A 22981-nucleotide genomic window follows, 5' to 3' on the forward strand; every position below is an offset into this window, starting at 1 on the left:
GTCCCCTCACCCCCAACTCCCACCCACGCCCACCCCCTGCACACGCTGATACTCAGCTCTCAATTGAGAAGAGCAAGACTTAAGCTTTCCATTGGGCCCGTAGTATCTTGGGCGCTGGAGGAGAGCAGAGGGCGGGTAGAGCATGAGGTGAGGGGGATGGGGAGTCACTCATCCTCGTGACCCAGAATATCCCCCCCTCCCTGTGATGATGAGCTTGCTTTTCCAGAAGGGCTTTCCTTTGATTCAGGGAATGGGCCAACCAATGAGAAAGGGGCATGTTAGATTATTTTGGGGAAGGGCTCGTGCCAGGAGGGTGCACTTTTACTAGGCGACAAGTGTCCCCAGCAACCAGTGTCTCCTGTACCAGCAGAAGCTCGGGAACTCTCACCCCCTTGCCTGCCTCTGCCGCGTCTTTGCCCACTGACCAGCCATGAGAAGGCAGCTCCGGTCCAGAAGGGCTCCGGCCTCTCCTTACGGTTATCGCTACAGACTTGTGAGTCCCAGGGAGCAGACTATTTTGCTGTCCCTTGTTAGTGGGGTTGTGGTGTGCGTAGATCTTGGCTTATGGGTGCTTCTCCTCGGCATGGGCAGGAACAGTGAGGTTTATGGAAGCCTATAGTTTCAAGATCGAGCAGCGACTCCTGGCACCCCACTGAACCCTACATTGCTGCATTGAAGGAGGAAGCCCCTCTTCCTGGGGAACAAAGATAAGGGAGGGGAAAGATGCCAGAGAAGAAGCGGCCTTCTAACATTGGGGGAAGGGGGGAGTCTAGAATTTAAACAGACCTTTTGGAGTCTGAGAGTAGAGATTTCATTCCCATAGCAGGAAATTCAGCCAGGGGAGAGGGAAGGGGAAAGAGGAAACCACAGACCCAGCTGTCTTGGTCCCTTTGGGTGGGAGCTTCTCAGGAGCCCAGCTGCTCTTTTCCTAGAGCAGAAATTCCAAACTAGCGCTAAAATCACAGAATCGTTGCTAGAAGCTGGGAGTAATCTCAGACATCATCTCTCCAGAAGCCCTCGGTGTAGAAAGGAGGCTGCCGGGGCTCAGAGCGCACGAGTGACTCACAAGTTAGCAGGAGAGCCACAGTGAGAATGCAAGTTTCCCCACTTCTAATCTTGTGCTCTCTCTGTTATACGTGCAGTGTGCAACTCCCTAGCCCCCTGATCCTCCGCCACCCGCCGCCGCCCTGCGTGCCACCCCACCCTGCCCAACACACACACACACACACACACACACACACGCCCATGCACGGGCACACACACACATGTGCACACACACCTCCCTCTAGTTGCCATTTATCTCCAGGGTGCATTACAGAGTTCTTTGAACCCAGAGTTTCTTTGCATTTACTTTGCTCTAAATCGTTATATATGCCCCATGCAGTACTTTTTTGGGGGTGGGGGGAGTGTAGTCTGAAATCTCCCCTAGAGAGGGCTGTGATCCGAGCCCCAGGAGGAAACAAAGCTTAATCCATTTTTCTTTGGAAATGGCCACTTGTATAACCAGGGATTTAAGTAAAGACTGTCAACAGCCAGCAGAGGAAAACACGAATCCTTCTAACCCCATATCACCCTACAGAAGGCTTCCCTCAGCTTTTCAGCCATACGGTGTAGAAGCTTTCTTTTCACATTTCCAAAGTCCCTCCCAGCTTTCAGAGTGGTCACGATCCGCAGGGCACATATAACTATTCCTTCCCTGGCTTCTTTTCTATGTAACGTTGCTAAAATGTTGTGTATAATTTCAATTCTTTGTCAAGTGCACCAGAAGATCTTGCTGTTTGTAAGAAAGACTTCATTTTTTCTATCTTTTTTTTTTTTAGTAAGATTCGAATTTTATTTTTTTTAACACGAAATGTAGTGTCAAATCGGTTTCCATACGACGCCCGGTGCTCGTCCCAACTTTCAAATGCGTCGGGGGAATCTCGCTCTTTATAGGGAGTACTCGATCAAATTTGAAAAGAAACTCTTTGACGCCGTGAATAACCGGATGCTAATTTCCCTTTTAAAATTAACCAGCCATTCAAACGTTTACGGGGTGTTACTCAATGCAGGGCACAAATTTATCCTTTGGGTCATACTGTTTGTTTATGTGTTTATATGTTTATATATTTAGAGTGCTCAAAATGGAGCCACCCTCTGCCCTTCAGATCTTCCCTTTTAGGGCAACAGGATGGCCACAGCACACACCCACTGCTACCTTCCAACACATTCGCACACACCATCACATGAGGGCAGCGCCACTTTAGGAGACCGGCAAAAACAGACCCTCTCATCACCGAAGGATTCCCCGCAGGATCCGGTTAAACAGTTGCACAAGAGGGTCCCTCTTGCACCAGATGAGGTTCTCCTACACCTGGAAGCAGAGGGGAGGAAAAAAAAAAGATAGTCGAGGTTCCCGAAGCCCGGGCACTGTGAGAGCCGTGGGGGAAATTAGCTCTGAGAAGGTTAATTCTTCCCGGGAGGGTAAAGCTTTAATGACAAGCCGTCTTTAATGGGATTATCACGAAAGCGCATATCTACAAATGAGATCAGGCTGAGGCCAAGGCCAGCTGCCGCCTCTGCGGAGCGGAGGTGGAGGGCGGGCACACAGGCGACGTGGCGAGAAAAAGGAAGTTGTGCAGCAAAAATAAAGGCGATACAAATCCCTCCGCGATGCACTGTTACACTTCAAATTCCCCGAGGTTCCCAGACGCAGGAGATTCTTCGGGGGCGTGATGACCACCCACCACAGCGCCCAGTCCTGCTGAGGTTAGGGCGACAGGCTCTGTGGGAGCAAATTCCCCCGGGGTCCAGCCTCAGAAGTTTGAAGTCAGGCGGTTATCCCCGGCACTTGTTCAGTACCTGCTGGTTACCTAGCTGTGGGCTCCGCACTGTAGAGGGCCGTCCAGGAGTTACAAAATACCGACTCCGGGGGCCCCTGGGTGTCTCAGACGGTTAAGCGTCCGACTTCGGCTCAGGGCATGATCTCGGGGTCCGTGAGTTCGAGCCCCGCGTCGGGCTCTGTGCTGAGTGCTCAGAGCCTGGAGCCTGCTTCGGATTCTGTGTCTGCCTCTCCCTCTGCCCCTCCCCCCTCCTCAAAAATAAGTAAACATTGAAAAAAAAAAAAAGAAATACTGACTCTGTCCCCTGGGTGCTCAGAATGTAGTTTGAGAAGCTAGACGTGTACCTGTGTTCACGCACAAGTGAAAGAGATTTACGAACATTTAATTCATCCATTTAACACAGAGTCCACGTTAGAGTCAGAAATCCTCGATTATAAGCACCTGCAATCTCTTGGGAACACAGAACCTAACACATTGTTGTGCTCCAGAAATCTGTTAACCACCTCTAGGCACTTGTCTTCGGTGCGACAGAGGAAAAACGTCATCGTCCAGGGTAGCAAGACCTAGGTTCTGAGATTGTCAACTCTATCACACACTTGCTGTGTGGCTTTACCTACATCCAGTCCCCTCTCTGGGCCTCCGTGGACAAGGGGATCTTCAAGGTCCCTGTCAATTCTGATACAGTGTGTGACATGAAGCTGTCCATTTATACAAATTAGAGAGCAATTCAAGAGTGCTTATAATCAGGAGCTAGACAGCGCCGGGCAGACTGAGTACCGAGAGCAGAGCCTTGTCATTCTGTGTCACTTTTACTGATTCTGAACAACCCGATTTTCCAAGTATCGCCCCCGCCCCCCCCCCCAACTAATGGCAGCATTTTTAGCTGAGTGTCCTCTAAATGGCCTTTGAGGAATCAGGCAGGGAGGGGGAGGCACGGAGCCCCTGGCCTCTATCATTTGACGCATCCAACCCCAACAGGTGCACAGGCCCGGCCACTCTTCAGATTTGGACAGCAAGAGAGAAGGGAGGGTGGCCTCATTTTCTGCGGCCGCAGTGAGCCTTCACAGAGCCACAAAGAGCAAAGAAAGATCCACCTCTCCCACCTATGGCTGGGAGGCATTTGAAATACCGTTGGTGACGTCTGGGTTTCTCTTCTTTGGTTTAATTTTCTTAGAACCACTCAGAGAAGATTACGGTTTCAGATCTCCATGGCTGCAGTCAATCAACAAATATGTGCTGAGCGCTCACTACGTGCCTAGATTTTTGCCGAGGGTTATGGGGTGCGGGGGTGGGTGTGGGGGGTGGGGACTAAGGAACTATCTGTTGAAGTTCCGGCTCTCAGGTGGTCTGTTCAACCAGCTTAAGGCAGGAAGAGGTTCCAGCTCAGGGGACAGAGAAGCGACCAACAAACCCCTGTGTTCTTCTGCTGGGAAGGGAGTCTAAGTTTTGACGACGGGCACAGCAGCTGGCCTCTCCTCCTGCTGTCTGTCCCAGGCTACTTTTCGCACAGCTTGGGCTGGTAAGGTTGAGCACCCGCAAGGGTGCAGGACTGAGGGTGGGGCTGGCTTAGACTCAGAATTTGCCATCACGGACTCAAGTGCCTAAATTGACTCCATCCTCGGGGCGCCTGGCTGACTCAGGGGGAGCACGCGACTCTTGAGCTCGGGGTCGTGAGTTCGAGCCCCATGTTGGATGCAGAGATCACTTAAAAATAAAAATCTTAAAAAAAAAAGTAAATAAAATAACTCCACCCTCCAGTGTCGAACTCAGCTCTACCCTGAAAAGCCAGACAAAGGGAAGCGGGAGGCCGGGGCCCCAGGACAGAGCAGTGACATAAGCAGTCCTAGGGGAAGAGCCAAAAGGCGTGAAGGCAAGAATAAAACTTACACCTCTGCGGAAAGAGTATTGGGTCAAAAGTGGGTCAGAGAAGGAATATTTCCTCCCAATGAACAGAGAAAGAAAACGTGCCTCTTGTAACAACGGGTACGTGAATGGGGAAGTGGAAATTCGAAGCATCTCCAAATCTTGAGTCACTTTCCATTTATTTTTTTCCAATTTTTGAAACATTTTGAAACATTTTTTAAGCTTATTTATTTATTTTAAGAGAGAGGGTGAGCAGAGGAGGGGCAGAGAGAGAAAGAGGAGAGAGAGAATCCCAAGCAGGCTCCGCACTGCCAGGGCAGAACCCAGGGCGGGGCTCAAACTCACGAACCGCGAGATCATGTCCTGAGCGGATATCCAGAGTCACTTAACTGACTGAGCCACCCAGGCGCCCTGTTTTCCATTTCTTTTTGGCTGGCGGGATGTGCCGCTGGAAGTTTTTTTTGTCGAAAAGGGGATTGTGTTTTGTCACCATTCCAGGACGATCAGGATGAAGTAAACCAGAACTACTTGGCAGATGAAGAGGAAGAGGCGGAAGAAGAGGCTCGGGTGATGGTGGTACCCGATTTGGAGGAGGAGGAGGAGGAAGAAGGACAGGAGGAGGAAGAGGAGGAGATAGAAGAGGAAAAGGAGGAGGAAGAGGGTCAGGGTCCGCCAACAGGCAATGCCTGGTGGCAGAAATTGCAGACCGTAAGCGAATACCTGTGGGATCCGGAGAAAAGGATGTCTCTGGCCCGAACAGGTCAGAGTTGGAGTAAGTCCCAGTTGTCCCCATGCCCCAGTCGGGTGTCCTTTGCTTTTGGCTTGGTGTCCAGGACTCCTTTACCATACGTTGGATGGGCTTGTCTGCAAACTTCTGTTAGATTTCATGTAAAGGGCTCGGTGCCTAGGGACATGGCTGGATGTGGGCAGATGCCATGGGAAGAAACTCCGACCGAGCAGGTAAACACACTGGCTTGTGGAGCTGAAATCCGCTGGGCTCAACTTCATTCGCGATGCAGAGGCAGTAAGGATGAGTTGGAAAGGCACAGATTTTTTTTTTTTTTTTAAGGAAGTCCCGGCCCTGTCACTCTCTATCTGTGTGGCCTTGGGCTCATCATTTACCCTCTCTGAGCCTCCGTTTCCTCACCTGCCAAATGAAGGAAATGATCCCTACCTTGTGTCTCTCACCCGGTCGGCCTGAGGCTCCGATGAGATGTTGAAAATGGAAAGTTGAAAGTGCGGTTGACTGTTGAACAGCACAGGTCTGACCTGCACGGGTCCACACAGGGTTGCTTTTGGTTTTGTTTCTGTGTTTTCCGAGAAGTACAGGCTAGCGCTGTAAACGTGAAGAGTTTCTTTCCTCTAGTTTACTTTATTGGAAGAAGACGGTATATATAACACAGGTAACATACAAAACAGGTGTTAACGGACTACTGACGGTATTGGAAAGGCGTCTGGTCAACATGAGGCTCTTAGCACTAAAGGGTTTGAAGACAGTCAAAAGCCAGACACAGATTTTCGACTGCACGGGCCTGCCGCCCCTGAGCCCCACGTTGTACAACCGTACGGCGCAGGGGACCGTTTCTAGGATACAAGCCCCAAGGCCCTGCCGACTTGAGCAAGGGTTTACAGGATCTCATCATTTCACTCAGTGACGTCAGAGAAGGAAAGCCGGGGGGCCTGCCCTGGGCGCCAGCCTGTGGGTGCCTCGTGCTCCCACGGCGTGTGCACAGAGAAATCGGGTTTAAAGGGAGCGTTTCCAACGATTAAGGCTGAGCCCCCGTCACGCTTCATCAACGGCGGAATTGCATTTCTTAGCTTTTCGTCTTTGTGCCACACGCCGCCACCGCTTGTACCTCACAGCTTCCCCAGACTCCTTTCCCAGGGCCTTGCTCACCTCTTGCTCTACGAATGCAAGAGCCTTCTCCTCAGGAGGTTTAGCCTGGGATAAAATTCACACTTGCCACAGTCTCTGCATGGCCCAGAAAAAGAGCGGCCGCTGGTTTGGAACTCAGTTAACCCACAGGAGAAGGGCAGAATAGATGACTCTGTGGATGAAATGAGTCCCCTAGCGCCCAGGGTCTAGGTTGCTAAAGTTGATGGTCATGCCTTCTAAAGGCCCCTCTGGCTGAGAATTCTCTCCCCTCCTAGTTTACGTCTCTAATTCAGCTCAGTCAAGGTGAACCGGCCAGCCCTCCTTCCTGGAATTAGGAATAGCAGGTGTGGCGCCGTGAGCAACACCCACCTCCCTTCACCCCTCCTCAGTTCCCAGCCCCACCCCTGCCCATCCCTCAAACTCTCAGCTGGAACAAATGTGCCATTCAAGGAACATTCCGACATTCTGGAAGCTGTAGGCAAATGCTGGACGCTCGCTCCAAAGGGGGCACAGCTGTTTCTCCCTTGCCTAAAGAAGACTAGAGACACGGGCTGTGAAATGCAAGTGTGATTCTGGGAGAGAGAGCCATGCTTTAACCCCTAAACAGCCAGCCATTGGAACCTCACCAGAGAAGCTGATCCAAACTGCTCCTGTGGAGAATAACCCGTAGGCCAAGAAAGAGCGATGAGGGAGAAAGGTTCGAGTGCTCAGGGAAGATAATGGCGCTGGGGACTCTGCATGGCAGGCCATATCCAGGCCTCTGGACAGGAGGTCTGAGGAGAGCCCGGGAACTCAGGCTTCTGCTGTTGGGCTATGCCTGGGCCATGGGCAAATGGCGATGTTAATGCATAGACCACCAAGCGTATGCTTTGCTGTCCTCTTGCTTGAAAACTAGGTGTCCACTCGGGCATTTACTAACCCTATCCCAGCCTGGACATCAACATGACCAACATATTCACCCAGCCTATGATTACATTCTGGGTTTTTTCTTTGGTAGCTGGGTAGCCTCTATTTTTAGGAACTATATGTTATTTTATTGGATACTGACAAGAACCATATGAGGTAGTAATATTATTATCCCCATTTTACAGATGCAGAAACTGAGGCTTAGAGAGGGTAAGTAACTTATCTAAAGCCCCGCAGTCAATAAGTGGCAGCACTGGGATTCAAACCCAGGTCAGATGAACACGGGGGTGTAATTCTCTTGCCGGAACACCACACTGTCTTCGTGAACGGCAGTGATGAGCAAAGCCCTGATGGGTAGGGTCTCAGGACCTGATGGGATGTTTTGGTGGGGGGAGTAAAGAATCTGGATCATGGGTGCCTACTATATCCAAGATATCCAGGTGTATACAGGCTTGGGGAAAGCATTCAGGAGAGAACCCTGGATTACCTAGAGGAGTGGTCCAAGTAAAACTTGGATGTCCAGAGCAGAAAAAGTTGGAGCGACCAATAGGCTCTGATGGGTATGGTGCTTGGTTTTCCTTGGTGGGGACGGGGGTGGGTGGGAAGCTGTGTTAGCTTAACCTATGGCAGACTTCAGGGCACCCATCCCGGGTGAGGCTCAGGGGACTCACTGCTAGTGCCATTCTCCTACCTACAGCTTCCTAGCCACACATCCCAGACAAAATGGAAGCTATACCTCCAAGGGAATGTACCTGTATTCTACTGCTTTCCTTTCGTTCATGAAACTGAGTCTTCTAGTCCCCCAGGATGGCTCCAGCCATCGGCCCATCCCCAGGATGGGGATGGGGGTTGAGGAACGGAGGCGAAGACACAGGGCACATCCCATTAGGGCAGCCAAGGGGCAGGAGCCCAGGATCACACAGGTGCTACCGTGTCCTCTCCAGGGACTCCAGCTGAATCGATGCGCTCATGTTCCCGTTCTGCTTCAGTTCATCTTATAAAACATCAAGCTTCCATTTCCAGTTGGGTTACTAAGGATCTTTCTTCTCGTTTCCTGTCCACTCCCCCCCTCTTTTTTTTTTTTTTTTTGGCTAATTTTATCTGGTTCATGGTTCAATTTAAAAATTATTATTCAGATTCAGTTTTGGGTACAGCAAAGTTACGTGGTTTGTTCCAGTTTCTGGTTCACGATTCAGTTCAAATCTGTAGTTCCGACATCGTGTCACTGCTGTGAGCGGAGCCAGATACCGTTGCCCGAGAGAGAGCCTCAAGGAGACTTGAAAAGAGTTTCTCAGCTGCAATCTCATGCTCGTTCACCTCGCTCGGGGCTGCCTCGAACGGGGGCAAACCTAATCCCGATGCCACCCACAGAGGAGGGGCTCACACAACCGTGCTTCTGGTCCGACAGCAAAAATAATGTTAATAATAACAATGGTGAGGGCTGCCATTTAAAGAGCACTGGGTAGGGGCGCCTGGGTGGCTCAGTCACTTAAGCGTCCAACTTCGGCTCAGGTCATGATCTCACATTCGTGGGTTCGAGCCCCCACATCGGGCTCTGTGTTGACAGCGCGGAGCCGGGAGCCTGCTTCGGATTCTGTGTCTCCCTCTCTCTCTGCCCGTCCCCCCACCGCTCACGGTCCGTCTCTCTCTCAAAAATAAATAAACATTAAAAAAAAATAAAGAGCACTGGGTATCTGCCAGGTTCTGCGCTCTGCTATTTACATGCATCTTTCAAGGCTAAGAAGTAGGTACTATTACTGTCCTCGTTTTACAGATGAGGAAATTGAGACCCGGGAGGGTGAACGACATGTCCAAGATGAAACAGCTAGGAAATGGTCAGGTCAGGATAGGATGTAAGGAGAAGCAGAATTGCCGGGATTGTTAGGCATGTAGATCAGTATATGAGGTTAAGGGCTAAACTTATTCCCATTTTACCTGTGAGGAGTCGGCGGTAAGGAGAGGTTCTGTCACTTGGCCAGGCGCACAGGCATAGAGCATCCAGGTAGCAAGAGTCAGTAAGTAGGGCTTCTTCCTCCTTCCCTCCCCGTCCTTGTTCCTTTTGAAAAGTCGAGCCACTTAAATATTTGCTAAAGATGAGTAAGATTTGAAATAAGTAGGGTGAAGCCTCACTTTGCCTTGATTAGAGACAAGTCCAGTGGAAATTAATCAAAAGTTTGAATTATAGGCTACGTGAAAAGAAATGCAGTTTTCATCACTTGCAAATACATATAATCACTGGAACCAAGCTGCTAGGACTCTTCAGGGCATCTGCTTTAATGAATAGCGAAGAATGATTTGTACTTAGGACATCAACCGTTGCCCAGAGGGCTCCCAAGCAATTTGCCCTCCGCGGTACATTCAACTCCGCTCCCCTGTGATCTTGCCATCGGTCATCATCTGCTCAGCAAGCCCTTCCATCGGAGATGCCGTAAAGGTACACTGCGATCAGGTCTCCGACACAATTCTCACAAACTCCAAATTGGTGACATCTGAATAAGCCAAGGACATACTGAATCTGGGGGATTTGAAGAGACAAAAAACAACCAAAAAACAAAAATAAAATGCCAACGTGTTTGGGTTGGTTCTGGCTCAGGAGTTCGAGTGAGGAGGCGGGGTCTGTTGGCAAGCACTGATCACTCTCCTCTCCGATTGTTCTGCAGGCCTGATCTTAGTCATTTACTTCTTCTTCTATGCCTCCCTGGCTGCTGTGATTACCCTCTGCACGTACACGCTATTTCTGACCATCAGTCCTTACATGCCGACCTTCACCGAGAGGGTGAAGCCTCCTGGTGAGTGCCAAACGCCCTGTGCTGTCAGAACTTGCTGGACGGAAACCTGCCTCCACAGCATGTTCAGCCTCAATTAACTCTGGCTCTTCCCGGTAATGACTTAGGGATTCAATTATTAAGAGTAAAAGTAAAATGGTATTTGGCAAATTACGGTCCTTTTTATTTTGATTGCCTGGGGGGGTGAAGGTTTCATGGGAATCGATACAAAAAAAAAATTATCCCAAGAATGGGTTAATATATCTAAGACGTGTTTTCATTGCCAGGAGTGATGATCAGACCCTTCGCCCATAGCCTTAACTTCAACTTCAACGTTTCCGAACCTGACACCTGGCAGCATTATGTCATTAGCCTAAATGGCTTTCTCCAGGGTAAGTTCCTCTGAAGGGGGGAAATCTCTTTGGAAGGATGATGGGGATGGGGATTCAAAATTCGCAATGCACCAGAAACCCCACTCTTATTAAGCCCAGCCCATCCCGGTCTTTCTTTACCTTGCACCTCCCTCAGCAACTGTACATACAATCAAAACCGCTCTAGTTTGGGATTGTATGTTGCCTTGAAAGCATATAAGCCAACTCTCCAGCACTCTGCTGAGTTCACTGGGGCAGAGAACTTGTTTTCTTTTCTTGAACATTCTAGGGCACCTACTTATGTCCTGGGCTCATCCAGATGAGTCCTGGGCTCAGTAATCATGAAAGATAATTCGAGGTGGGGGTAGTGTTGAGGAAAGAAGGGTGTTTTCCAGAACAGAAAGATTCCTGCCCCCCTATACTTTCTCAAGGGAAGGGAATTCATTGCTTGGAGATGGGCCATCTTCAAGGAAGAGAGCAAGGGTCTTCATTTAATAGCATCCCAACAGGGAGTTAGAGGAAGAATCTCTCTGGGTGACAGTCACTCCAGCATTTTGATTGCAAGTGTTTTCAAGATGCCTGTCTCTATAGCGTCATCAGATACCCTTTCAGGGACAAATGAGTGGCTTCTTGAGAAGCCCTTCCAAAGAGTGAAAACTGAGGTAGCAATTTGTTGAGGGTTCAACACAGAGCACACAGGCTATCAAAAAGGAGCCCCAGTGGGTTTACCTTGCTGCACCAATTATTTGTGGCAAAAAGCCAGTTGGATCGGTCTGGTTGTCCCTTCCTGGCCAAAGGGGGTACAGGTAGGGAGTGGTAGAATGTGCACTGAATTAGGAGAAAAACAATCTCTTACGTGGTGGGAAGTGTTGTGTAAATGCGTAAATTTTGTCATTTAACCTTAATTCTGCATAGCAGAATCTACTGTCTCCAGTTTATGAATGGGGCAACTGAGGCTCAGAAAGGGGAAGTAACAGGGTGCCCGAGTAGCTCAGTTGGTTAAGCGTCCGACTTCGGCTCAGATCATGATCTCGAGGTCCGGTCTGTGAGTTCGAGCCTTGCATCGGGCTCTGTGCTGACAGCTCAGAGTCTGGAGCCTTCTTTGGATTCTGTGTCTCCCTCTCGCTCTCTGCCCCTCCCCCGCTCTCTCTCTCTTGCTCTCTCTCTCAAAAATAAACATTAAACAAATTTAAAAAAAAGAAAGAAAGAGGAAGTAACGTGATAAAAAGTCTCCTGGCAGCTGAACCAGTGTTTAAACCCACATCCGTGGTTTTGACCCCCTTGCTACTCAAAGTGCGATCCAAGACCCGCAGCATCGGCATCGCCTGGGGGGTTGCTACAAAGCCAGGCTCTCGGGCCCTGCCCCAGACCGGTTGGGTCAGGATCTGCACTTAAACAAGATCCACAGGTGATCTGTATGAACTTTAAAGATTGAGAAATACTGCTTTTCATAATTCTTTGCTGCTGCCATATGACCAGGAGTTAGAAACTCAGTTTTGTATCTATCAGTCATGCTCAGTGTCATTTTGGGTAAGTCTGAGTTTCAGATCCCTCACTTGTAAAATGAGGGGGGCTGGGTCCTCTCTGAGTCCATGTAGTTCCTTTTTGAGCTAAAAAAAAATGTTTTGGGCATCTTAGCCGGCGCAATATCTTCTTTTCTTTCAAAATACTTGTGAGATATTACAGGCGTGTTGCCAGAATCTCTGCTGAGGAAATCCCTCCGAGAAGCTAGTAGATGGAGAAATACCGATTCTGACCTGATGACAGAGGTGGAGAACAGTAGGGAAAGCACTGGGTTTTTAGTTCCTAAGTGTAGATAACATGCCCTACTTAAAAGGGACACATCTCTGAAATAGACATCCCAGAGTATCAATTTCATTCCCAGGAGGACTGGGATTTTGCAATAAGGGTCATGCCCATGTCACATTATTTTTAATGGAACTATCTCAAGAGAAACAATGAGCATGTGATTAGAGCTTCTATTTAGAAACTTATTATTTGCACATAGTTCTTGTTCTAAAAAAAAGATTAAAACAAAACCTTGAATTGAATGTAGCTTTGTCAAAGGCAAAATAAAGGCTTAACCATAATTGGAATAGATTTTAAATTCCCAGTTGCTCCTGAACAATATTAAACCCAAGTCACAACCTGTCTAGATGAAAACCCAGCAGGACATTTGGAGTTTTACCACTGGTAGATCACAGGTGCACAATCTCCTCTGAAAAATGAAGCTACTGGAGGGGCACCTTGGTGGCTCAGTCGGTTAGGCATCTGAATTCAGCTCAGATCACGATCTCACAGTTTGTGGGTTCGAGCCCCACGTCAGGCTCCACACTAGTAGTGTGAAGCCGGCTTGGGATTCTCCCTCTCCCTCTCTCTCTCTGCCCCTTCCTCTGCTCGTACTTTCTCCCCCTCTCAAAAGTAAAAAATAAATCTAAAAAAAAAAAAAAAACTAAGATACTGGGAACATGAGTGCACAGAGGCTGGACCTAGCAGGACTAACTAGATTCCATCATTTAAAACAAAACTGGAAATGATGCAATAATTTCCAAAGCTCAGTTCCATGGCATCTGGTGGGCCAAAGAGTGAGCTCACAGACAGCCCCTTTTAGCTCTCCCCCTGATGTGCATGCCTTGCGCACATGTTACGTTCCATCCAATGTAAAGGGACGTGAACTCTGAGTGCCTCGGGTCTACTGAGTGCCTCAGTAGACAAGATCTTACCCTCTCAGTGGAGGCGCTATGGTTGTTGTTAGTTTCTGTCTTTCTTTTTTTCTTTTTTGAAAGTTATTAGAGAGCGCACGCGCGCATATGCTAGGGGCAGAGAGAGAGAGACAGAATCCCAAGGAGGCCCCTCTGTCAGTGTAGAGCACCACAGGGGCTCTAACTCATGAACCGAGATCAAGAGTCCCATGCTGGGATGCCTGGGTGGCTCAATCGGTTAAGTGTCCAACTTTGACTCAGGTCATGATCTCACAGTTCTTGAGTTCAAGCCCTACATGGGGCTCTGTGCTGACAGCTCGGAGCCTGGAGCCTGCTTCCGATTCTGTGCCCCCCTCTCTCTCTGCCCCTCCCCTGTTTGTGCTCTGTCTCTCTCTCAAAAATAAATGAACATTAAAAATTTTTTAAAAAGAAAGAGTCTGGTGCTTAACCGACTGAGCCACTCAGGCGCCCCTGGTTTCTGTCTTTCAACCTAAGCTTCTGTTTTGCAGTGCTAACTTCCCTCGGTAAGGGATGAGAAGCTGGTTTTATCTCCTCTTCTTCCTCCCTCTCTTCTTCTTCCTCTCCCTTCCTCCTGTCCCACAACACGCACGTCTCATTCTCTTGCATCAGGTGGCTCTCATGGACCTCAAAGGGAGATGTTTCCCAGACTGAACTTAAAGAGATTTAGTCCAAGAGTTTCACTCCTTTATATAAGCCATGCCATGACATGATTCAGTCCCTCTTCCAAGATCTGTCCACCGTGTACCTATTCCTCTTCCAGAAGTAGAAGAGGCCGCCCCCCACGCTTACAATTTGCTATAGCTGAAAAGAAATAATGGAGAATAGAGAGAAGTTATAAGGTGACCAACACATGACCCAGAGGTAGATATTCCAAAGTTCCAAGGCAATGAGAAGCAATCAGATGATGGGCCGAGGGGACTAGCCCCAAAGGCTTCCCGGAAAGATGTTACTGATGAAAGTCCCCGGGGAACGGAGGCCCGGTCACAGAGCCTGGGCCAGACTGACTGGCCTTTCAGAGGCTCACCAGCAAGCTGGGGAAAGGAAACTAGGGAGGAGGACTACTGAAAGCATGGCCTTCCCCTGTAGCACCCGTCTAACGTGACCCTTTGCCACCCACACACATGCTTTAGGTTACAATGACAGTCTGCAAGAGGAAATGAATGTGGATTGTCCCCCGGGGCAGTACTTCATCCAAGATGGCGACGAGGATGAAGACAAGAAGGCCTGCCAGTTTAAGCGCTCCTTCCTGAAGAACTGCTCGGGCTTGGAGGACCCTACTTTTGGCTACTCTACTGGACAGCCCTGCATCCTTCTAAAGATGAACCGGGTATATTGGCCCTTGATACTCCGGCGATGATAAGTTGGATGAGCTGGGTAGGAGGGCTCTGGCCACTCCATTTCTCTTGGGCTCTGTCTTCATACACTGCAAGTTCGGCCATTTTTACTGACAGCATCATTAATACAAACAACCAGATCAACCTATCAAGCAATAATAGCTTTTTCTCCCTGAACACTTCCTATTTCCACTCATCTCCCCCACCCCCAGCCTGCCCTTTGATGCCCTCTATCAGTAATGAGGTCCTGGGCTGTTTGGAACAGGGGACTGACATGACGTGGGGGGACAATTCTTATAGCATAAAAAATGCATTTTCCTCCTCTCCTGCCATGCCTTAGGTGGGGTAGAGCCTTACCCAGGCACATCCCTCTTAAAACCAGAAAGTTCTTTACATCTTCAAGATTCTCTTGCTGCAGTTACCATCGTATGAACATCAGTCACAAACACCACTAGGGGAAAACCAAGCTGCACAGTTCTGAAGATATTTTGCATTCTTTGCCCTCTGTAACATTCCTGAGAGGGCAACATAGATGAACTTTATGCCTAAGGAAAGGATGGCTTAAGGGCGGTTAAGAAAAGTCCCATTTTTTATTGTCAAATCTGTTTTCTTTTTTTGATTTTATATATATATAAACAACACTGGCTTTTCTTTTCATAGATTGTAGGCTTCCGTCCTGAACTTGGAGATCCTGTGAAGGTTTCCTGCAAAGTTCAGGTAAAGTGCCTTTTTTTTTTTTAAGTTTATTTATTCGTTTTGGGAGAGAGAGCGCACAGGACAGGGGCAGAGACAGAGGGAGACACAGAATCCCAAGCAGGCTCTGCACTGTCAGTGCAGAGCCCGATGCGGGGCTCGATCTCACAAACCGGGAGATCATGACCTGAACCAAAGTCAGATGCTTAACCATCTGAGCCACCCAGGTGCCCCTAAAATGCCTTTTTGAATAGGTACTGTTAGCACATCTATTTTATGCAAAAAGATGGCTCATCCCTTCCAAGGGCTTCCCCATGGATGATTGGCTATGGGTTAGGGAAAGGGTTAATCTTTTCATAACTACACCTCCCTTTAGTACCTTCAGGCCTCCGCACTGCCAGAAAGCATTCAGGTCATGTGGGTGCGTGTGTGCCTGTGCTGATATATACCTGTGAAAGCCGAAGAAGAGCCTCAGCTAAGGCCCACAGCAGGGAACGACAGTGTGCCACGTCATTAATTGGGATTCTGTTTACGCTTTTGCTTTTACCTCTAATTACTTGTTTCTTTGAACTAAACAAACAGCTTTCATTAGAGTCATTAGTCCCTGCTTTTAAAACAGAATTTCACTTTTTGCAGCAATGACCAGTGGCACTGGGTGTTGCAATAACAAATGACTACAAGGGAAGTAGAAACAGAACTCCATTAATATGCTAATTAACTGTCCTTCGGGAGACCATTAACTCCTATCTCATCTGCGCCAATTAGCTCCTTTGTAGGAAAAAGCCCTAGATCTTGGGTTTGCTTCCCAGACCGGAAGCAGTAGCTCCCTCTGGTTTCGTAACATCGACCGCACCCCCCCAGCTCTGGACAGTTGCAAGACCTGGTGTGTAAAGCTGGGTGATCCCATTCTCAGTACTAGAGATACAGCTCAAAGCTCCAGGCTGGACGGTGACAGATCAGAAAGCAGCAAAAGGCGGCATGTATTCATTCAGCAAGCGTGTATCGATCACTTATTATATACCAGGTACTTTGCTAGGTGCTGGGGGTGCCAAGATAAATATGACTCTGTCTCCGAAGTCAGGGCAATTGCGTATTACAGCTGCTATGAAAGGTGGAGCGGGGACATTGAAGAGGGAAAGGTTCGTTCCACGTGGGAGATGGTGACACTGAAGATGAGGTTTTGGGTTTTTTTTTTTTTTAAGTTTATTTATTTATTTATTTATTTATTTATTTATTTATTTTGAGAAAGCGCAAGGAGGGTAAGGGCAGAGAGAAAGGAAGAGAGAGAACCCCGAGCAGGCTCCGCGCTGGCAGCCCAGAGCTCGATGTGGGGCTTGAACTCACGAACCGCGAGATCATGACCTGAGCCAAAATCAAGAGTCGGACGCTTAACCGACCGAGCCACCCAGGCGCCCCGATGATGAGTTTTGAAAGGTCAGGCAGGGGGTTGCCGGGTGAACAAGGTAGGAAGGACATTCATTGTGTGCACACGTACATGGGTATGTGTAAACACACACACGTGAGGTGTGACTACAAACTAGTGGGACCGATTCCACAGAGTATTCACACAAAAAAATGAATTTCATTGCTTTTTAGAGGAATGTGTAACTAAATCATAAAGACCAACTCAGTCCTAAACCAGCGTATTAAGTGGATAGAATCCTGCTTACGGTTCCCTAGTGGAAGCCATTCATTTTTCAGCTTACACAGACTCTTGCTGAGAACTGTCCTTTCAAAAGACAACAAGCAATATTAAGTCTTTACACACTGTATAGTAATCAATATTGGTCGAAATCCACACCCACTTGTGGAAATCAAGCAGGATAAGGTAATTACTAGAATGAATTAAGGCGTATCGTATGAACGATTACACTATATTGACAGAAGTAATCACATGCCCCCCGTGAGTGATTTGCTGCTGGTGATGCAGTGTCTGTCCCTTATCAGCCCCCAGCCCTCTGCTATTTAGGACAAGCCTAATGCATAGCCAGACAGCTCAGTCCCCTACCTGATACGCTATGATGATGGTAGAGTTGTTTATTTAATCATTTCCAGTTATGGGTCCCCTCTTGCTTATTGTCCTGACATCACCTGCTGTGCTTAAGCAGAGAATATGGTCAGAGACATGAGTTTAGGTGGGCCAGACTCTAGGCTGTGTCCCTATGAGTCAGGTCCCTGTGCACCTGGTGTGACATGCCATGAACCGAGCCCACGGTGTACGAGTCGTCGTGCAGTGGGATTATCTAGACATGGTCTAACTTACACCTGCCTCAAGGTCCAAGACCGGGTGCCAGGCCCAGTATGAGTTCTTTGGAGAGGGCCTGGTGTGTAGGCTCTTGTGCTGGAGCAGCTAAGGCAAGCCCTTTGGAGTCCTCCGTCTGGCTCCTCTAGGAGCCAGTGCAGAACCATACGGAGCACCTTGGGACTCCCCAGTCCAGACCTTCCATTCAGTAATCTTGGAACTGGAAACCAAGGCACAATCTCTTTCTGGAAACGCTCTGGGGGATAGGTCTGGGGTAAGCTATGCCCCATTCTGCTTTCGTGGGTCTTCCTGGGACAGTTGGTTGTGGGTCACACAGTGATTTCACCTGGGGCGCAGGCCCCTTGAGCTCAGGCTCCAACTCACCGAGAGACCCGGCATCCGACATATACCTGCTTTTACTTACAGAGAGGTGATGAAAATGACATCCGATCCATCAATTACTACCCAGAGTCGGCTTCTTTTGACCTTCGCTACTACCCTTACTACGGCAAACTGACTCACGTAAGCCTGTATCCTTTTCAGTCTTTGCTGTCAGAAAGGGCTCGGAGACACAGGAAGGAAGGGCTGTTTGGTATCTACGGGAATTAGGAGGCAGCCTAATTAGGAATTAGGAATTAGGAGTCAGCAGGGTGAGTAGCTGCCGGCCAAGACCAGCAGCCCCCTCTACCAATTCCCAGTACAACCGCTGCTTTCCATATCTGAAGGAATCTCAGATAGGGTCTGGTCTGACTCCTTCAGTTTACAGATGGAGAAATTAGGGTTCGGAGAGGGACAGTGACTTGCCCGACACACACAGCTAATTAGTGACAGAGCCGGGAGCAGACAAATCACTGTCGTTGCACTCAGCTGTGCCCAAATAATCACACTTGCCTGTTCCGCCCAGTGCAAGCCCCAGGGCAGTGGTTGTGGGTCATACGGTGAGGCTTCATCTCTGGCGTAGAGATTTGAAAGATCCTAGTTCTGCTTTGACTCATGGTCTGATATCCAGGAAATCATATCACGCAGAGGCAGAATTCGTTTTCCCCAGAGGACAGTCAGACATCTGAGAGGAACTTACAAGAGAAATGTGTGATTTCCCCCACCGTCCCAAGGCAGAGCGGGCATGTCACTGGCTTTAGCCATCTGTGACTTGGCATCATGGGGTTTGCTCGGTTCCCTTTGCGAGGGGTTATCCCATCCCGCACTGACTATCTGATCCCTTCCATCCTGTGACCCACCCCCGCCCTGTCCCCTCCTCACACTGAGGATTCATTGTTCTTCCGCCTACAGGTTAACTACACCTCCCCACTGGTGGCCATGCACTTTACAGACGTGGTGAAGAACCAGGCGGTGCCCGTGCAGTGCCAACTGAAGGGCAAGGGCATCATAAATGATGTCATCAATGATCGTTTTGTGGGGAGGGTAATCTTTACTCTGAACATAGAAACCTAAGAACTTCAGGGGCCACTTCCGCTAGTTCTGTTTCTGTTCTATTTCATGGACCCCTGGTAGTTCCTGAATTCTTTTTCTTCAATCAGGACACAGCCAGACAGACACTTAAGACAGCAGATGATCTTTCCTTGCCTTTGACATATGTGTAAAATGACATTGTGGCATTGATTTTTTAAAGGTAGTCTCTCCTGATGACAAATAGATTCTATTAATTTCCTCCCCCCGCCCCCACTTAAACGAAAACCGTTCTTGCTGCTACAAGCCTCTCACCGTAGTGTAAACATAGTGTCTGATAAAATTCACAAGGGCCATGAAGGAGACTTTCTATGATGGTTTGAAATTCATCGTGTTTTATAAGATTCTGTTGTTTTGAGAGGTGAGATTCCTCCCAACCAGGCTGATAACTAACCTTTTTTTGTTTGTTTGTTTTTGTCTTAACCTGCCTGGCAAGTTCCTTCCCTGGGAATCGCCGATCAGACCAACCCAGAATACACCTAGGGCTACCAGGCCTAGAGAACTCTATACCCAAGGGTGCTTGAGGGACTGGCTGTCTCAAATGGGCAACTAAAACAAATACTGATTTGAAGACTAGGTTATCTTCAACTGGGACAGAAAGCAGTGCTAACTGGATATCGTTCTGGAATAGAAACGAAGACCTTTCCTATGACTTTTTTGGGAGGCGGGGTCCATAGCGACTGGGGAGAATACCTATCATGTGGATGTGACCGGTATTTGATTCCTTGCTCTGTGGTGTCATCATCCAAAGGCCAACATCCTTGCATGCAGGTCTGCCTCGGCTTCAGGGAAAGGAAAAAGCAAGGAAGATTTCCGCCAGCGAATTATTCTTGGGCTGTCTGCTTGACAGTACTATAATGTTCTTTGAGAACATCGGGGATGGGCGTGTTGACCCCCGGCTACAGCCCTGGGGATTGAAATCATGGTCTGCCAACTGATACGTGGCGAGACAGAGAGCTCCTGCCGGGTCACCCTAAATCCAAGGCCCGTTGCTAGCGTTCCATTTGGCTAGAAAACGACATGAGGCCGATGTTTACCCAGGTTGTGGATCGGCCAGGCTGCTTTGTCTTAGCTTTGGCCATGGGATCATTCCACTGCGTCTTAACACCTCCACCAGGGGGAGGGCTGGGACAAGGAGAAAAAGCGAGCATTTGAGAATGGCATAGGGTCTCAGGGTCCAAAGTAAGCTGAAATGCCATCTAGAAGCATCCGGAGTCTGAATGTCCTCTATACTGTTTATGCTCTCCCAAAACAGGGAACTGGCAGTCTGGTAGTGAAGACATACAAGCAGAGAAGTGACTAGGAACTCGTGTGACGAGTTATAAAACCAGTATGTGGAAATGCTAGGGGAACATGAGGAAAAGTAACTAACTTGAGCTGAGAAGGTAGCAGAGGGAATCTCACCTGCAAAGTCACGATCACGAAAGACCACGGTGTGTTTGGGTAACTGGGGGCAGTTCGTGTGGCTGGAGTGTAAGGGGCTCAGAGGAATGACCAGGAGTGGCAGGGGATTAGACCAGAGAGAGATACCGGCTGAGAGCCGGGATTAGACTAGAGAGAGAGCCCTAGAGAGAGGGCTGGGGTTTAATCCAGTAAGTGAAAAGGAGTCATTAAAGTCTTTTAAGCAGGGAAGCTCTGTGATCATATTCGCACTTCAGAAAGAGCACTTTGGCAGCCACAATAGGAAGGGTGGGTCGGAGAGGCCAAGCCTGGGGAATGAGGGAGAAGGAAGAGTCGAGAATGACTCCACGGTTTTGAGTGTGGCTGGAACCAGCGTGATGGTGATGTTGTTGATCAAGACTGGGAACACAAGAGAGAAGCGAGATTGGAGAGCAAGATGTGGTCCATTTTGGACGTTTAAAGCTCATGATTCCTATTGGTCGGACACTGATCACAAGCCGTAATCACAAGCGGGGTGGGGGAGAAGGAAATCTGAGAACAAAAGCAACATGTGCCTAAGTGAACTCTCTTAAGAAATTCTAAGCTATTTAATCTCAGGAACCTGAGCCAGTCCTGTAAACACACCACAGCGATCTAGTCTCTCAGATACTGTTTTTCTCTCCGCTGTGGCAGGAGGCGCTACTAGGGTGTTTCAGAATCCCCTTCCCACTTGCAACTCGGTAGAGGGGAGCTGACCTCTACTAACAAGCGACAAAAGATATTCGATGGCAGATCTGTGGAAAATACAAAACAAAACAAAACAAAACAACGAAACTGTCTTCCCCCAACCCCCTTCCTTACCAGATTCGAGTTTCAGAGCGAATCTTTTAAAAAAGAAAGAAACAAAAGACTTGAAGACTGTAACTTGAAAACCACTTAAAAAATACCTCCGAAAAACCAAACTCTCAAGATTCAGTAGCAAAAGGTCATAGAACATTAGGTCTGGAAAAGGATATTAGAGTGTTTAGAGAAATCAACCTGCCTCGCATCTGACTCCAGGTCCAGTGCTCTTTCTACTCTGAGCTGCTGCTTACCAGGAAGCACCGTCCTTTTTAAAAATCAATGGGTGATCCCGAACATTTTGAAGCATATGTCAAATTTGAGTTCGAATAGTTACCATTTCACAGGAATTCAACTACTGGTGCTACATTTTGTACATAATACATTATCCCATTACATCCGTTGACTATTCCACAGACAAGGAATTGTGAATTTTTTGTCATACCGTAGTTTTCATTCAATGGAATCCATTGGATCCACAGTTTCAAAGCAGTATTGAATAGTACTGGGATGGTTTGGGTTGTTAGCTGGGACATGAAAAAAATAGCTTTATTACACAGAACTGGATATAATTATCTATATATATATATATTCATGAAAATAGAATTCTAACAGTTCAACCAACTTGAGGTGGGTTCATTTAAATCATCCCCCACACAGCAAACGTGCCAGGATTTGATTTGTATCCCATCGGCCGCAATGCACTTGGTTTTACTTAGTTGTCAATGAGAATTACTACTTCAAATGCCTTCACGGTTTTGTCCATGCTAGATTTATGATTTCTCACCCCTCCAAAATCATTACCCTAAAGTAACTTTTCTCAGGCATCTATTTGCTGGGAATCTTCATGTAGAAAACATTGCTATTGTATTGAGGAGTTGTTGACAACAATAAATTGAAATAAAAAAGAAGCGTATGGTTTCCTCTTTCCAGACTGTACCACTGATTTCCCCACAGGAATACCGGGCAGCCATGTGGGTGCAAAACTTGACAGGTAACAGCCTATTTGTTTAAAACTTTTTTTTTCTTCTTCTTCCCCCTACTTTTTTTTTTTTTTTTTTTTTTTTTTTTCTCTTGGAGTTTAACCACAGGAGGATGAAACTGAAAGCTGTTTCATTTCTGAGCATTTTTCCTTTTGTAGTCTCCATGCTCTGGTTTCTCAGAAGACTACTTTGTCAGAGCAAACTTCCTCTCTTCATCGAGTCCTGGTATAAATTGCTCTATTTGTTTGTGTAGGAAAGGAACACTAGGAAAAACTTTGAGGTGGGGCGAAGGAACCAAAATCCAAAGAGAAACTGCAGTTGCTTGATGAAAGCCCGGCTAAGTGACTTTAGGGCACAACTGGCCACAAATGGTCTCCCAGAGCAAATCTCTAATGGTAATTGCAACTAAAGACAGAAATATTTCCACTCCCTTGTTTGACTCAAAGACTCAGCTGCTATAGGAACCTTCTTTCTTTGGAAGCTGCCATGGCCCAAGGTCTACTAGGTTTATATGGTTTGATTGCAGTGATGTCTGCGACCCTGATGCATTTCTCCTACCTAGGTTCTTTGTTAGAGTTATTTTCCTTACTGATTTCCTCTTAAAGTATTCAAACATGACAAAGCAATTTAGCCAAATCCTACAGAAGTGTGATTTACACTGTGATTTTTATCGAGGCAGAGAATAGAGGTTTGGATGCGTGTGGTGGTGGGGAGGA

The 22981-nt window shown here is 48.0% G+C and overlaps 1 protein-coding gene across 1 annotated transcript; it reads left to right on the forward strand.

Moving 5' to 3' along the window:
- The first annotated feature begins 361 nt into the window (after positions 1 to 361).
- On the forward strand, positions 362 to 19260 carry ATP1B4 (ATPase Na+/K+ transporting family member beta 4). The gene is made up of 8 exons (XM_047082076.1): positions 362 to 493; positions 5184 to 5457; positions 10128 to 10256; positions 10520 to 10624; positions 14457 to 14653; positions 15321 to 15377; positions 18022 to 18117; positions 18886 to 19260. Exons 1-8 carry the CDS (start codon positions 431 to 433, stop codon positions 19045 to 19047), a joined length of 1083 nt encoding a protein of 360 aa, XP_046938032.1. The 5' UTR covers positions 362 to 430; the 3' UTR covers positions 19048 to 19260.
- The last annotated feature ends 3721 nt before the right edge of the window (positions 19261 to 22981 follow it).

Source organism: Lynx rufus, unplaced genomic scaffold (assembly GCF_022079265.1).
Source record: "Lynx rufus isolate CCGP_SWC_20201006 ecotype Redwood Valley unplaced genomic scaffold, mLynRuf1.p SCAF_19, whole genome shotgun sequence".
NCBI classification, from domain to species: Eukaryota; Metazoa; Chordata; class Mammalia; order Carnivora; family Felidae; genus Lynx; species Lynx rufus.

What these genes read in the sequence shown, in the direction of transcription:
- ATP1B4 (XM_047082076.1), top strand. Translation starts at nt 431, where the DNA reads ATGAGAAGGCAGCTCCGGTCCAGAAGGGCTCCGGCCTCTCCTTACGGT. An exon ending in CGAGAGGGTGAAGCCTCCTG is followed by an intron (nt 10,257 to 10,519) that starts GTGAGTGCCAAA and finishes TTTCATTGCCAG; the next exon opens with GAGTGATGATCAGACCCTTC. An exon ending in CCTAAATGGCTTTCTCCAGG is followed by an intron (nt 10,625 to 14,456) that starts GTAAGTTCCTCT and finishes CACATGCTTTAG; the next exon opens with GTTACAATGACAGTCTGCAA.